Genomic DNA, 15,461 nt, shown 5'->3' with positions numbered 1-15,461 from the left:
TGCTAAATTGTAAATAGATTTACACACCAGCAGATACAAATGTTTGCTATCTGTAAAACCCAAATAATATAAATGGTTCTAGATGACTATGTGAGAAAATAAAATAAAAATAAAATATGAAAAATAAAGTAAGTCTTGGCTGTCTTTTTAAGAGCTCTTTTTGTAAGTCTTTGATTGAAATAAACGGAGTCCTCAATTGTTGCATCCTAAGCTCATTAGCAGCAGAATTAATGAGAAAACAGAGCAAATAACTTGCTGGGCTCCACTTCCTTTTACTCGATGTGTTGCATAATAACAGCAGCCAACCTTATTGAGAGAACAGCATGTTCTGTCAGACGCCGCATGCTAAAACTGATAGAAACCAGACAGCGTCACATGGACGGATTTGGTTTTTCTGCGAATTGCTGTTCCTCTTCTCTGTGACGGTGCGATGGGCTGATGCCACCGCTTCTTCCTTCCTTTCTAAAACATTTTACACAACTTTCTTTCCTTAAGAAGTTGATTTAATTCATTGCATTGTTGCATCTGATTGAGAAAGAGCAGGCCTTTGAAAACGGTTTAACCTGGGTGTTAAAATAACAAACTAGTACAAAAAATATTCGATAATAATTGAAAGAGGAAGATCTTTCGACATATTACGCATCGTAAAAGTCAAACATTGCCAAGTAAATTCACACAATCTTCATCTTAGACCTTCATTTAACATGTTTGATCACACTTTGAATTTGAGAAAACCAATGTACTGTAGACAGAAACTAGAGATCTTGTTTTAAGAAATGATAAATGCCACTGGAAAAAGCATCATGAGTTGCAGCATTGACAACGGAAGTCATTACAAGTTTAAAACAATCCTCAGAAAGGTCACAATATGAATCATATGTCTCTATTTAAACATGCACACCTGAATTATTAAAAAGCAAACATGAAAAGTCTTAAGTCAACATGTTTGTGCATCTGCGATGAATCTTGATGATCTTCGCCACAAATAACTTGTGGTTAGATAATGGACTGTTTCCAAACTCTAAACATCGACAATAATGGTTCACATGATGCTAGAGATTCAGACAGACAAAACAAACTCATGAAATATTTCACATGAGAAAACATCTGTAGAGATTGCAGAAACTACTAAAACTGGGTTAAGAGCTGTCCAATGCATTATTAAAAACTGGAAGGATTGTGAGGACCCATCATCTTTCAGGAGGAAATGTGGCCGGAAGAAAATTCAGAATGATTGTGTTTGTGACTATTTAAATAACAGGGAGGAAAGGCTTTAATTTAAGCATAAAGATTGGACTCTGGAGCAATGGAAGAAGGTCATGCGGTCTGATGAGTGCAGATTTACCCAGAGTTCCAGGGTAAGAAGAGAGGTGGGTGAAGTGACTACCCATCATGCCTAGTGAGGGCTGATCAGGGGTTGCTGTAGTTGGTCAGGTCTCGGTTCAGCAACAATACGTGTTCAAGAATGAGGTCAGCTCGCTATCAACATACTCAATGACCCTGATGACACAGACAAATCCCAAGATGACGATGCCAGAATTCATCACGCTCAAATTATAAACAAGTGATTCAGGGAGCATGAGACATAATTTTCACACATGGATCAGTCACCACAGAGTCCAGACCCTCCATTAAGAATCTTTGGAATATGCTGGAGAAGGCTTTGTGCAGCAGTCAGACTCTGCCGTCATCAATGCAAGAGAAATAAATTTTGTGACATTGCAGAATCTTTTCAAAACAATGCCACATCATATGTGTCCTGTAATCAAACCTAAATATTAGAGTGTGTGACCTTTTTCGGGTGGTGACTTATTTTGTGAATGTGACAGATTCAGTTTGTCCTCAGAAGCTGGGATTTCTGGCTTCCAAGTTGATTAAGCCAGTATTTTTCCAAGAACTTCATGTGTGATGTTGGCTGCACACTTCATGTGCAGCCAACATCAGAGTAAATATCTCTTCAGATTAAATATGGCTGATCCGCTTATAAGTAACTATCTGAACTTCTAAACATTAGAATGGAGAGAAATATATTCTCATCAGCTTGTATTGCTAGTAGTAGTTACCCTGGCAACTTAGCATGACATTGCAGTGAAACACATCTTGGAGACCCTTTGCACAGCAGTAGTTACATCCACCAAGGCTTTTCATAATGCCTTTTACATGACTTTAGATCTGATCAATCTAAGCTCTTATGGTGTACTAACACCTATGGGATCTTAGTTTGAGGTTATGATCACTAACTGCTTGTCTGAAATATTGATATAACGTAATAAAACAGTTAGCTGTTGTTCTGAGGAGGCTCAGTGGCGGGTTGAACAAGTCGCCAGTCCAACAGGACAACACAGGTCAATGAACCATGCAAAACACACTGAAAAAAGAGAATGGAACTCCAAATTAAAAAAATATAGTGTTCATTGGTTACAATGAACACAAATTTACTTTATGTTTGTTTACATTGATGACTAAACAAACGTATTAAATTAACCTGGATAAATTTAATTTGATTACGTGTGTGACCAATTAACGCATTTTTTTTAAAGTTGGAAATGCAGTCGTTTTTTTTCAGTGTACTCATACCTAAGGGCAATTTTGAGTGTTGACTTAACCCAACCGTCATGTTTTTGGGATGTGGGAGGAAGTCAGAGTACCCAGACAGAACCCACACATGCAAGGTGAGAACATGCAAGCTTCACAAAGAAAGGCCCCAAATGCCTAAATACATGTTGAGGTGATTATTTATTAAGCCAGGTGATTGGCTGATTCAAAAGCAATTGAACAGATGTGTCTAATAAAACGGACAGCAAGTGTATCTTTATCTCTTGTATTTTTAAGTTGCTGTTTTATCACATTTGTGGACATTTGGATTATTTCTTTTTATCTTTTGCTTATGAAAAACAGTTGAATCGACCTGACAATCGAAAATCGACCCGTATTTTTGTTCTGCATTTTAATATTTTATCCTTTGCTCCTCTCAATGTGACTCAATGAGCACGTGTTTATTAACAGGCTACCTTTGATGTGGCAGCCATAATGACCATGTCCAGCAGCTCTTGACAGCGAGCTTTGTCACAGCTCAGCTTACTGTGACCGCTTGTCGATAATGAAGGCAGGAGAAATACACACTGTGTCGCGAGTGCTCAGCATGATGAGCTGCTCAATAATCAGCAGTGTGAACATGTCCTGCAGTAAATATTGCAGCGACAGCGCTCATGTGAAGTCTGGGTTCAGCAAAATAAACGGGGACACGGTGTTGACGAAGATAATTGGGGCACAAAGACTGGCAGATTTCTTATGCTGTGTTGCAATAGAAATGTTGTGAAGCAAACAGACCATATCATAAAAAGAGCAGCACATCATCTGCATTTTTTACTCTTGGAAATAATTATATTTTCTCCCTGCAGCGCCTCCCTTGCTTGATTGAATGATCATTTCTGCTTGGTGAATGTTTTATCAAAAAATATTTCCAAAGTGGCTTGTTTGCAAAGAGGTTGTATTCTTGCTACTTCTTGGTGATGTCAGCTAAGATGAAGAATCAAAGAAAGTGTAAAGATCTGTAAGTTTCAGTTGGAGTAATATATTAGTGTCATCCTCCACTCATCCCTCAGTATTTAGGCTCAACACTTTAATTTGTCCTCTCACAGATTCCTGCATTAACATGACCAGTAACTCCACCCTGCTACTCCACCCTGTTACTCCACCCCATCCTGTTTCTCGTCTGTTTTCAGTTATGCTTGTTCTGATTTCATTCTTAAAATTACACATGATGAAATGTAGCTTACAGTTAAATGTGGCATAAATGTAACAGTATTTCATAAATACTGTTTATGAACTATCATGATGTTAAACATAGTGGTGGATGTGGATGCAAGTCTATCTCTAAATGACTGAAGAAGAAAAAACTTAATAAAGGTTTTGGAATGGTCTAGTCAAAGTCTAGACTAAAACAAGGTTTGGATGGTAAGACATGTCTTTCAGCCATTTATGCTTTAAAATTGTTAAACATTTCTGAAATAAAACAATTCTACGCAGAAGGGTGGATGGAAATTCCTCCACATTGATGCAAAAGACTCATTGCCAGTCATCACAAATGCTGGAGGCAATTACTTTTCCACATACACGCAGATTTGTTTGCTTAAAACATTACATTATAATTTCACATTTTGTATTGACCTAGCTTATATTTTGATGAAAATTTCTCAAATTATTTAAATGTGAGCAGAAAACCAAAACAGAAAGAATCTGCAAGGGGACAAATGTATTTTAAATGCCCTGCAGGTTTTTGATTTCTGACTGGGGACTATAAAACAGAGTAATAATTGAATAAGTGGCAAAGTTTAAACAATGGAGCCTCTCTGTTTTCCTGCTTCTACAAAAGATGCACCTTTTGCAAGGTTTCAGCAACCATTTTTTTTCCACAGATTATATTTTTACGCCCATGTGTAACACTTCAATTCTTCACTGTCCAAGATAAGACCCATTGTTCTAAAATGTGATAACTCTCTTGTTGACGTCAACCTGGAAACTTCCTGTCTGTGTTTGAAGAGTGAGCGGAGAGTTTAAACGTTTAGGTGGTGTGAGGAGAACCTCAGACTCAAAGCGCCCCCCAAAACAATGGGTGAACGTGTGGAAGCTTGCCCTGCTGGTTACATAATATTGCGGCTCTGGCTAACGAGAACAGGCTAATACAGTGGCAAAGCCTGGCCGTTTGCTCATTTTAATAAAGCGTAATGATTTGGGACCACTGAGGCATGAACAATGCATTGTGCACTAAGGGATGCAAAGCCCAGCTCCTCAAAGCACACAAATCCCTCGAATGAGTGGATGCTCATTATACAAAGAAGCATATGCTGCTGCAGCTATATTTAGCTCCACATTGTGAATAAATATTGTGGTGGGGGCTACGTTATGTAATAGCAGTATTAGAAAAATTATTTTTGACAGTTCTGTCGAGAAAAACCAAGATGTAGATGAAATAATTGATAGGTCCACCTCTGACGTCACTCTCACAAAGCTGTGACCTTTTTTGCTCCTGCACGCAGCTTAGGGCTGGTCGCTGTCCTACTTTTCTCTGACACTTTCAGTCTTTTCTGTACGTAGGGCTGAGAATGCTGCCTGTGGTTCGGCGCCGTGTTCAGCTGCGTTTCAGGTCTTTACTAAACACCTCATGCTGGCCGCAGCTTGTTGTTGGCAGGGAGCAAAACAAATCTGTTTTCAAGAGTGCAGTCACGCTTTGCCTGTGAACCCCACATGCACGCTGAGCAGTCGATGTTGCACACACTGCCTGTTCCCAAAGGCCTCTGTACGTAGATATTCGGTGTTATCACGATGTAACCATCAAGATAATGAGATAGTGTCCAGACTGAATTAGAGCTTTTCTAGTAACACTTTTTATGTTTATAGTTTAGGGAAAGTGTAGGTGTGCAACAATAGGAGGATGACTTTTCACCTATTGGCTTTTTATGCAGGATGTGGTCTTTGCTTCAAAAGGTTATACTCAGAACTTTTTTTTTCCTGCACTACCTGTGTCTTTATTAGCTTTGAGACGGGCTCCGTAGACCTGAACCACAGGAAGTTGAGATCTTTTTTTTGTTTTCAACAAGGCAAAAATAGTCTGCAAATAACAAGAAACATATAAGCTGCTGTGAAAGTCCAAGTACTGATGATAGAAAGAAGAATGTAACGCAAACATGTTAATTTGAGTTCCTATAGTGACAACACAGCCAGCCATAAGTGTTCATAAATAATTTGTTTCTGTGTTTTATATGCCTATTAGGCACAATTCTGTTAGTTATACTTTTTCTGTGGACGCTCTATCAGATTTGTATTTTCTGAACTTTTGATAATTGGGTACAAACTGAAAAGATCCATATTTATTTTATTTTCCTATCCTATTTCTGACATTTGAAAAACTATTACATCCTTAAAAGTTTGATGTTTTATTTTTAGTTGGGCGTTTTTAAAAACATGACGCAATTGAATTAACTTGATCGGCACATAAATAATATTCCTAGTTATCAGCAAAAAGGTAGGCAAAAAAAAAAAAAAAAAAAAATTAAAATAGGTTTAAGCGTTATAATTAGCCAACTCGTAAAAATGTTGGTGTTGAATGGAAGTGACGTAACGTCCGCTTGGTTTTCTTCCTGGATACGGTTGCTACAACCGTTGCGCACTTGTTAGCTTCCAAACAGACGACTTTACTCGCCAAGTGTCAGCGCCAATTTGAACTGTATCTCGGTAAATAAAGTTCGGAGCGGCTTCCGATCCATTGCTTTCCGTCTGTACTGCCCCAGAGAACCAAACGGGATGTACACCTACTCAAGTCACCCCAAACCTGTGGAGATCCGCAAATACAGAGATCTGCCCGACCCGTACGTTTCTTTTTTAAACTGTTTAGCTAAAACGATAAAGCTGCAAGATTGTTACTGTTATTACATAGTAGTTGTATGAGCTCTCAGGTCCAGACTAGCAGTGTAATTTTGCATAGTGGTTCCGAAGCGTGGGGTCGGGTCCTCACTGTGGGCCATAAAATACAAGGTCTTGAAATTATTTTTAGGATTTAAAATACATTAAAAAAGAATCTGACTACTCCATGCATGTTTCTGTAATTTAAAGATGAGTCAAAATAGCTTAAGAAAAATAAAGTTAAATCCATTTATGTTATCAAGTTATTGTCTATGTCTGCCATTGTTTAATGTTTTTATGTTTTAAATAAAGGATTTTTAAGTAAAAAAGTCCTTCACTTTCACTGTAGGACAACAACTAGAAAGTATGAAATCCACTGGTTTTACAGTAGTCAGACAAGTCAGTACAAATAGTAGTCCAATTTTGGTTTCTTTTTCTTTTTCTATGGTATTACTTGACATTTAAATAAGAAAGTACCTCTTTAACCTGCATATTTTAACTGTAATTTCACTGTCTGATAATGAAATTCCCATTTCTAAATGAAAATGCTTTAATGTAAAGCATTTCTTTTGTTTTACGAGCTATTCAGAGGTAAACTTGCTGCGTACTTTAAATCATGCTCCTGCTGCCTAAGCCAGGTAAGCTGATGACCAGACATTCTTTGTCTGGGTTTTATGCTCGAGAATAATATTCAGGGCCCCCTGTTTAATGAGACTTCTTTATTATACAGGTCAGGTCTTAATCACACTTGGCTGTAACTTATAAAAGAATAAACTCATCTTTATTCTTTTATAAAGTTGAGTTTTCCTTCGAACTCATCAAAGAAAAATAACATCTAAATCTGACAAAAACCAAAGGTACAAAAAAGTGAAATTGGGATTCACTGCACTCTAGTAATGTTTTTCACAGTCATCGAACGAAATGTCTGAAAAAGCATTTCTAACACTCCTTCTGTATCTAAATATAACATTACTCAGGATCAGTTTGTCTCTCTGAACAACCAGGATGACAAAGTTAAACTGCTGAAGATTTTATTGCACCTCTTTCATTGCCAAAATAGGAGCCAGCTGCAGTATGGAAACATTATGTATGATCGTCGGGTCGTCAGAGGAAATCTCCAAGGCCAGCAGGTCATTTCAAAAGTATGGATGAAACATCTATGTTACCCTCTTTTTCTACATTTTTGTCATCATTATTATTTTTTAATTGAATCTCCTTTTGGAATAAATAAAGTATTCTTGAATTTTGAATGATCTTGTATCCCCCAATTTCTACAGAATAATCATTCAGACCCTGGTATGCAGCAAAGACAGCAGGCATACAGAAGGAGAGCTATTGCTCGAAAGCAGGCCAAGGATCAGTTAAAAACCAAGACTCCTGAAGCTATAGAGGGCAGACAACATGTTGATGTGCAAACAGGTGAAGCACTTTAGCTAAAATCGTTTTCCAATGTACTTTTGAACCCTGTAAACAAACTACTGTCTCTGTTATTTCCAGACTCTTTCCTTGAGGAGCTGAGCAATATCATTCAAGTTAGTGAGATGGATTGTCAGACCGACGATTTCCTGGATAAACCATCGACTCCGCTCTTCGTTCCTGCCAAATCTGGGGTAGATGTTGAAACACAGATAGAGGAGGGGGATGTGAGTATTTTCAGCAGAAATACAATAAAGATAATGTGTACATATTGACAGACAAACAGTGACTACAGGGTAAAGCAAACAATGCATCATCTAAATATATGCATCCTCTGCAGCTGTTTGACTTTGACCTGGAGGTGCAGCCTGTGTTGGAGGTTCTGGTTGGAAAGACGATTGAACAGTCCCTGCTGGAAGTGATGGAGGAGGAGGAGCTGGCCTGCCTGCGGACCCAGCAGAGGGTCTTCCAAGAGCTCCGAAACAACGAGCTGGCAGAGGTGCAGCGTCTGGAGGAGCAGGAGAGACGCTACCGAGAGGAGAAAGTACGAGAACAAGCAGCTACCATTATTAAGCATTCAACACTCTTACCTTCATTTTCATTTCATTTAATGGATTATTTATTATCATAAAGTTGCATGGGCAATAGTTTATACTTATTATTCAATCAGTAGTTGTAACTTTATAAGAGCTATTTTTATGTTTTGTGGTGTGATCTGTGGTTTTGGTTTGATGGGCTTGCTGTTGTTAAGGAGACTCATCAAATCTAATCTGATTGGCGCTTTTCTTAGAAATCTCTTTTTTATATATATGTGTGTGTGGGGGGAGGGGGGTATTTTTTGCACACACACACAGAAATATAAAAAAACATTTTCCTTTTGATTCCAGGAGCGCAGAGTTGCCCAGCAGAAGGAAGTGCTAAAGAAGGAGGAGGAAACCGCAGAGAAGATCGCCGCCCGGGTGTTCAGCCAGCAGTACTTGGCTGGACTAATCCCTGCAGTCTTCACCGCTCTCAGAAACCACGGCTACTTCTATGACCCTGTGGAGAAAGGCGAGCCTCTTCAGCTTTCATTGTTCTACCAAAAGGGGGCGTTGGTGCTCTATGAGTGCCTGCGTGGAGGCTTTTCCATTGCATGTTTTTTTTAAAAAAATATATGTTTCTGGTGTTATTTTTGCAGATATTTCAGTGAATTTCCTCCCATGGCTCATTGCTGAGGTCAACAACCAATTAGACAAGAGATATGCAGCAAGAGAAGTGCTGGACAGTAAGATACTCTGAATCCTTTTATTGTTTTCAACCTTTTACTTTATCACAGCTTCATCAATTGCTTCAGATGTGTTATTCTAAAAAAGAAGCATGGTAAATTATTTACACTTGAAATGTTCAGCCCACTCTATTATTTAGCATCCGTTGTCATGTTTTGTGAAGTCTTCAGAGGTTTTCAGGAACATCTTGGGCAAGATTTGAAAACTTTCATGTGTTCTTGTGTTTTTCTTTTCTTTTATTTTGCAATCAAGTAACTTGCCCTGCTCTAGTGTTCAAGGGAGTATGAATAATTTTGCAAAGAAATGTAATTATTCAGAAACAGCCACAGTTACGTGCCTCCTTAGAACTAATGGACAAAAATCATTTTACTAGTCCCATCTATGTGTCACCAAAATATTTAAAAAGTTGCATAAAGTTATAATACTTTCATCTAGTGCCATCTACTGGTAGTTACTAAACATTACACAGCTCCTGGAAGAGTAGCAAGAGCATTACTGAGCAAAATGCGTTTTAAAGATGTTCATCTTGTGTGTCTGTTTCAGACATCATCTATGAAGTCACCCAGAAAAGACTGCTGGAGTTTACGCATCTCATGTTGGGTCAGAACTGCTGTGACTCATGAAAAGGTCAGGTGATCAGAAAATGTTCCATCAGAAATAAAAGTCATAAAAAAGTATTTTTATCTTTCACGATTCAGTTTGTTGTCAATTGAAAAAATAAATGTGCTTTACTGAAGGATCTGAAGGATTCCCTTTGGCTTGTATTTAACAAACTACTTTAGCTTTCATATTAAGAAATATATTTAGTTGGTTTTGTTGATCCAGGATCTTAAGAAAATGACTTAGGTGTATATTAGTAAACCTATAAAGCTTTACATAAATTCATGCAACTATCCAATCAGAAGGCTGAGTCTGCTTTCTGTTAATGGTCACTTTTATAAAAAATATTTTAGCAAGAGATGCCATGTCAAAACCCTTTCCTCAATATTTGAAAGTGATGAATGTTTCTCTCAGGTGCTCAGTTTCTTTATGTGGTACAGCTCTTACATCACCATTTGATAACATTGTTTAAAATGTAAACAATCATTTCAGATAAAAATACTCTCTGGGTGAAACTGCCATCCATTCAGTATTTCCACACATTATTTATTTATGTATTGGTTTAAAGAGTCATGGATGACATCGCTTTGGGATAAGTGTGTTTGGCTAAAATAAGATAAAATGGTCTGTTAAGAATACTTTCAGAGTGGTGACAGCGTGTTAAAAGGGTGTGAAAGGTCAAATCTGTGTGTTTAGGTCAAGCCCTATCAGAAACAGAAATCTATGAAAATCATTTAGATTTTTTTTTTAAACTATTCACTGTTTAGGCAGTGTTTATCTACTCGTAAATAAACTATACACATAACTACAAATGTGGAGCTTTGAGCTCTGCATTAGAGGAACCATAAGCAGCTTCTCACTGATGTCCCAACCTGCCTCTCTCTCAGCCAAAGCAGAGCAAACAAACATGACATATTCTCTCAGGTTTTATGAGCTGAGACACTCAACTGGTGGCAATCAATGAGCTCCAAACAGTCAAAGGATCATTCAAAGTGCCTTCCTTTGAATTAATTAATTTGCATCAGCATCTGTTCAGTTAATTCAGATGCGCCTACAGGCAAATAAAAGAATGTTTTGCATTTTTGTCAAGCAAACTGTTCAGCTTAACGAAGCACTTATAGTAAAAGAGTACAAAGAACAAGTCTCCACATCCTTTCTTTTTTTATCTTTCATTACCAATCTGGGAATTTCCTTTAACCTTTGAATTCCTTTCATATTAGCTCATTAAGCTTGATGTTGCGCCAAATTATGGGCAAGTTTTATTTTTAGTTCTTCAGATCCTGGAGATAAATGCAACACATTGCTGCGTTTCTCTCGGTGAAAGGAGTGGCGGTGAGCAGGACTACCGCATCCCTTTGTGGTTTCGTGTGATGTAGAGAAGTAGGTGAAACCTCGGATATATACGGCTCTATTTTAATCCCCGCGGCGCCATTGGCCGGCTCACCTTTGACGCCTCCCACCTCTGCTCGCTGCAGCTCCTCGGATAAGTTCCGCCCGCTGGGTGCGGTGGATCACTTCCTGTCTGTGAAAGTTTCTGCTGTGACGTAACCAGCGGCAGGTAACCTCTCGTTCACAGTCTATGATCAGCTGATGGATGCGCTTCAAATGCTTTCTTTCAGTCGGGTCGTATTAACGGTTCCTGCTGCACACATGACTGATCTCTCTCACCGGATTTACGCAGCTCATTTAAAGGCAAATGTTCCCTTCTTAGTCAGATTGTTACTGAATCATAACTAAAATATAGAATGTAATCAGTAAGGAATCACTATTTAAATCAGTTGTTTATAAATTCAGCGTTAAACACATTTTATAATTACATAATTACAGGACACAGTTGAATGAGGGTCCTGTAATTATGCACAAATATCTTCATACATTTAAAAAGTACATTCATTTCAGTAGTTTATTTTAAAACGCAAATCTCATAATTATAATCAGTGCACCCATAAGTTTATATTTCATTCATTTTTATCAGTTAATTTTGATAGATTTGGCTTCAAAGATCAGTCACTCAGGTCATTGCAATATTAACAGAAACAGAAATGTTATGTTATGGCCCACAGAAATCCAGGGTGATTTGATAATTGTTGCTGAAACAACTGGCTGTTCCCATATGCACACAACCGTATTGATTGAAAATTGAGTGGTAGGAAAAAAATGCACAAGCAACCATAATATTTTCAACTAAAATAATAAAAATATTTTCACAACTGAAATGTCAGTCCATGAAAATGCAATTAAATATCTAGTTAGAGCACCTTTGGTATGAGTTATTGCATTCATGTGCTATAGCATTTGCTTTCACAGCAGCCTTCAGGTTGTTTACTTTTGGGGGTTTTCCATGTGACATAACTCCATCGATTGACCTTTCATTAGCTAGAAGGTAACAATGTTATAAGTAGTAAACACTTTAAACATATCAGTTTGTGTGTAATAAATCTGTACATGAGTTTCACTTATTTATTAAATTACAGGATACAGGAATAAATCAATATTTCTTTGATATTCCAGTTTGTTGAGATGCACCTGTAGACAGTAGCAAAGGTTTTAAGCCCAGGTGAAAATGTGAACCTGTGGAGTCCCGCATCTTCCCGGCGCCTGCAGCCGCTCTCCACTCTGTCTGGGATGGAGGAGCGCCATATTGCGTCTGTCTGCATTCACTGAGTTTGGAGGAAAATCTGCGGCTGTCCGCTCCGGACAAACACAAACTCATCTCCCAAAACCCAACACCAAGCTCCGGTAAGACTTCCACCTCAGCAGCTATTGGTTTGAGTTAGGAGTGCACCTTTAAAAATCCGCAAATACTTGGTTTTTCTGCACTTTTTTTTTATCCTGCCGCGCACTTCCCTGCTGCGCCGCACAAAGGAGGAAAATCTCCCAACAGGTGTCTGTGGGATTAGGATGTGGGCTTCCACTCAAAGCCAAATTTCAGTATTAGCACCCAAATTGAAGATGCTGAAAAGTTTGCAGTTTTGTGCTCAATTTTATTAGTAAAACTATGTGTTAAAAAACAGATGAATGAAACAGTTCTGAGCTTAGTTTCTCTCTCGATGTATGTGGGTGTGCACATTACCAAACAAAAACTCAGAAACATTTCCAGGTCCACAAATCTTCACTTTGTTACATTTGAACACTCTGTAAACAGGTAACACCGCTTAAAAGCTGTTAGTGTGTTTTCACTGTAAGACGCAGTTTTGCGTGTTTTGCGATCGACTTTGTTAGGCGACACAAACAAATAGTTGGATAAGAAAATAAATTGAGGTGTGCGCCTGTTGGCGAATGCAGCAGGCGTCATCGCTGAAGGTTAGAATAAAGTAGGGTGGAGAGAATAAACATTTATTATAGAAAGTGGGTGAGGCGCATTGCATAGAAAACGTAACGTCCATATGTGCCGTTGTGACTCAATTTTGTCAAGCTAACGCAAAGCTGCAGGGCTTCCGGTTTGTAATTTTTAAAATAAAATAAAATCCTGAAAATCTTTTTGTTGAAAATGATCCCAATATATTTGTGATGCAAATTTTTAACAGAATATAATAAATGAAATAAAAATAAATGTCAAAGGACCAGGTTTAGTTTTAGAACACCCCAGTTTTTCAAGTTTGCTATTAAAATATGCAGTTTAATGTCTCTTTGCACACTGAAATTAAAGCATATTTATGTTGCGGGTCATTATCTTGCTTAGGTATGAACTCCTGACTATCCATACCAGAAGGTATGCATTGTGCTGTTGAATGCTGTGGTCACCATTTTAGTTCAAATGAAACCATTTGAACCATTTTGGTTCCTCTCACTATGGATCCGGCGAAACAGACCCAGATCGTCACACTTCCTCCTCCGAGTTTGACAGTTGATGCCATACATATGGAATCACCTTTTCGCCTACTTGACACCGTACAAAGATCTAGCATGTTGAACCGAAGATTTTACATTTTGACTCATCAGTCCACAATGTCTTCTTCCAGTCAGTATTCCAATTGTGGACTTGTATTCCCAAGTCTGCAGCTCTGTCTATCTTTCCTTCACAGTTGAAACTGAGTTTTGCTTACATCGGCCAGGACAACTCCTGTGAGCCGCATATCAAGCACGCTGTTAACTCTCAGAAACTTGTCCTCTGGACTCAGTTGTGACTTTGGATCAGTCAGTTCTCTTCCTGTCAGAATTTGCCCCAGTTTCTGAGAGCCTTTTGACGATGAAGTTGACTGACACTTTGACTTTCTTTATAATTTCTCTGTAAGAAAGACCTACATTTCTCTCTTTCATTGTTAATGATCTTTTTCTTGACACTTTCTGCTGTACAAGACTGTTCAATATGCTCATGAGCACCAATAAAAAGGAGTGTGTTCCAACACTGCTTTTATTGGCAGCATATATTATTTACAATTTGTGGCAACCTTAATTATTTAAAGTTATTTACTGGACTTGAACGACTTGAATTGCAATAAAAAACTGGAAGAAATTGAATGTTTTATATTTTTATATACTGTATATATATCTTTGTATGGAAATCAAAAAGCATTTCTTGGTTGTTCGACTTTTATTTTGAAGTATTCCGGTGTGGCGCGTGCTACGTTTGCGGACTTTGATGATTCATCTTCATGATGACTGTCGCCTGCAGGAGTGTCGATCTGAGCAGCTGAGTTTAAGTAGCACACAAGTGGTTGAAACTCGTTTCTCTTCTTTTCTCTCTCCCAGGAGGACGCTCTGAGATCCGGAGCCGCACGGAGCACACGTCTTTATTTTATTTATTATTTATTTCTGGTTCTCATATTTAGCAGTTCTTTTCTTAGCAGCTCGGGGGAAAAAAGGACGGCAAAATGCCCAAAGCGGTAGGTGACCCTTTACTTTATTGATATTTTGACTCGATCCCTTTTGAATCACTTCTGTTGTTGGAAACCTGTGGTAGCGCTTACACTAATCATAAATACTTTAATTTTACTAAAATATGTCACTAAAAATATTTAAATAACACAAGTCATCACAGACATAGTGTGGGAGTTTAATTAAAGATGATCAACTTCACTAAATAGATGTCGCATAACAGTATAAAATGGAGTTTGAAACAAAAAAGATAAAGAAAAAAATATATATATATGAGATGTGGTTAAAGTGTAGGTTAATAAGTTGTCAGATTATTACCAGTTGAATCCTATTTCTTGTATTTTAAACAAAAAAAGTGTATTGAAAGTTGAACTGTCTGGATTTTGGGAGTTGTCCGCCAGTTGAAGAAGAAGAAGCTGAACTATATATTCGAACAGGTTTTTTCTCTTCACATTCTCCTGACTCACTTTGCCCCACCCCAGTCTTTGCACGGTGTACAGTCATACACACCCCTCTTTCAGCTCACTACTTGGAAATTTCCGACGAGGCGCACATGTGCATCTTATTGTAGGCAGGAAAAAGTGATGGAGATTGTCCGTTATGAACAGGACTAAAGCACGTCTACTTTTTCCCTCCAGTCAAATAACTCTGCTTGGACTTAATGTTGTAAAGTGGAGTTTAATAAGTAATTTATGCAAAAGAGGAACAAATGGGAAGGATTAAAGAAAATCACTATTATCTACAGTTTGTTTTAGTGTACAAACCTGTGTTGTAATGACGATGACCAAAGCAACTGTTGGACTCATAACGTGTGTTGCTGGTTTGTTTAAAAAGGTCTCTGGGTTGTCATGAGCGTTTCTGTGGAAATTACATCATTGCCATGTGAAAGCATCAACAAGCAGTTGCCACAAAGCAGCCTTTTTGGACCACAATATTAGACTGTACAGTTGACTTTCCATG

The 15,461-nt window shown here is 38.1% G+C and overlaps 2 protein-coding genes across 2 annotated transcripts in view; both read left to right on the top strand.

The window, feature by feature from the left end:
- Positions 1–6,137: 6,137 nt before the first annotated feature.
- On the top strand, positions 6,138–9,819 carry rsph3 (radial spoke head 3 homolog). Its single transcript, XM_023347941.1, has 8 exons — positions 6,138–6,368; positions 7,463–7,544; positions 7,680–7,821; positions 7,900–8,045; positions 8,159–8,362; positions 8,706–8,868; positions 8,996–9,082; positions 9,627–9,819. Exons 1-8 carry the CDS (start codon positions 6,304–6,306, stop codon positions 9,704–9,706), a joined length of 969 nt encoding a protein of 322 aa, XP_023203709.1. The 5' UTR covers positions 6,138–6,303; the 3' UTR covers positions 9,707–9,819.
- Positions 9,820–12,324: 2,505 nt separating this feature from the next.
- Positions 12,325–15,461, top strand: part of LOC102220601 (ezrin-like) — a 34,554-nt gene continuing 31,417 nt past the window's right edge. The window contains exons 1-2 of the mRNA XM_005803123.3: positions 12,325–12,422; positions 14,376–14,509. Of these exons, the coding sequence (XP_005803180.2) occupies positions 14,498–14,509 (12 nt within the window). The 5' untranslated portion in view covers positions 12,325–12,422; positions 14,376–14,497. The remainder of the gene's footprint in view (positions 12,423–14,375; positions 14,510–15,461) is intronic.

Source organism: Xiphophorus maculatus, chromosome 15 (assembly GCF_002775205.1).
Source record: "Xiphophorus maculatus strain JP 163 A chromosome 15, X_maculatus-5.0-male, whole genome shotgun sequence".
Taxonomy (NCBI): Eukaryota; Metazoa; Chordata; class Actinopteri; order Cyprinodontiformes; family Poeciliidae; genus Xiphophorus; species Xiphophorus maculatus.
This window is presented reverse-complemented; position numbering and strand designations above follow the sequence as displayed.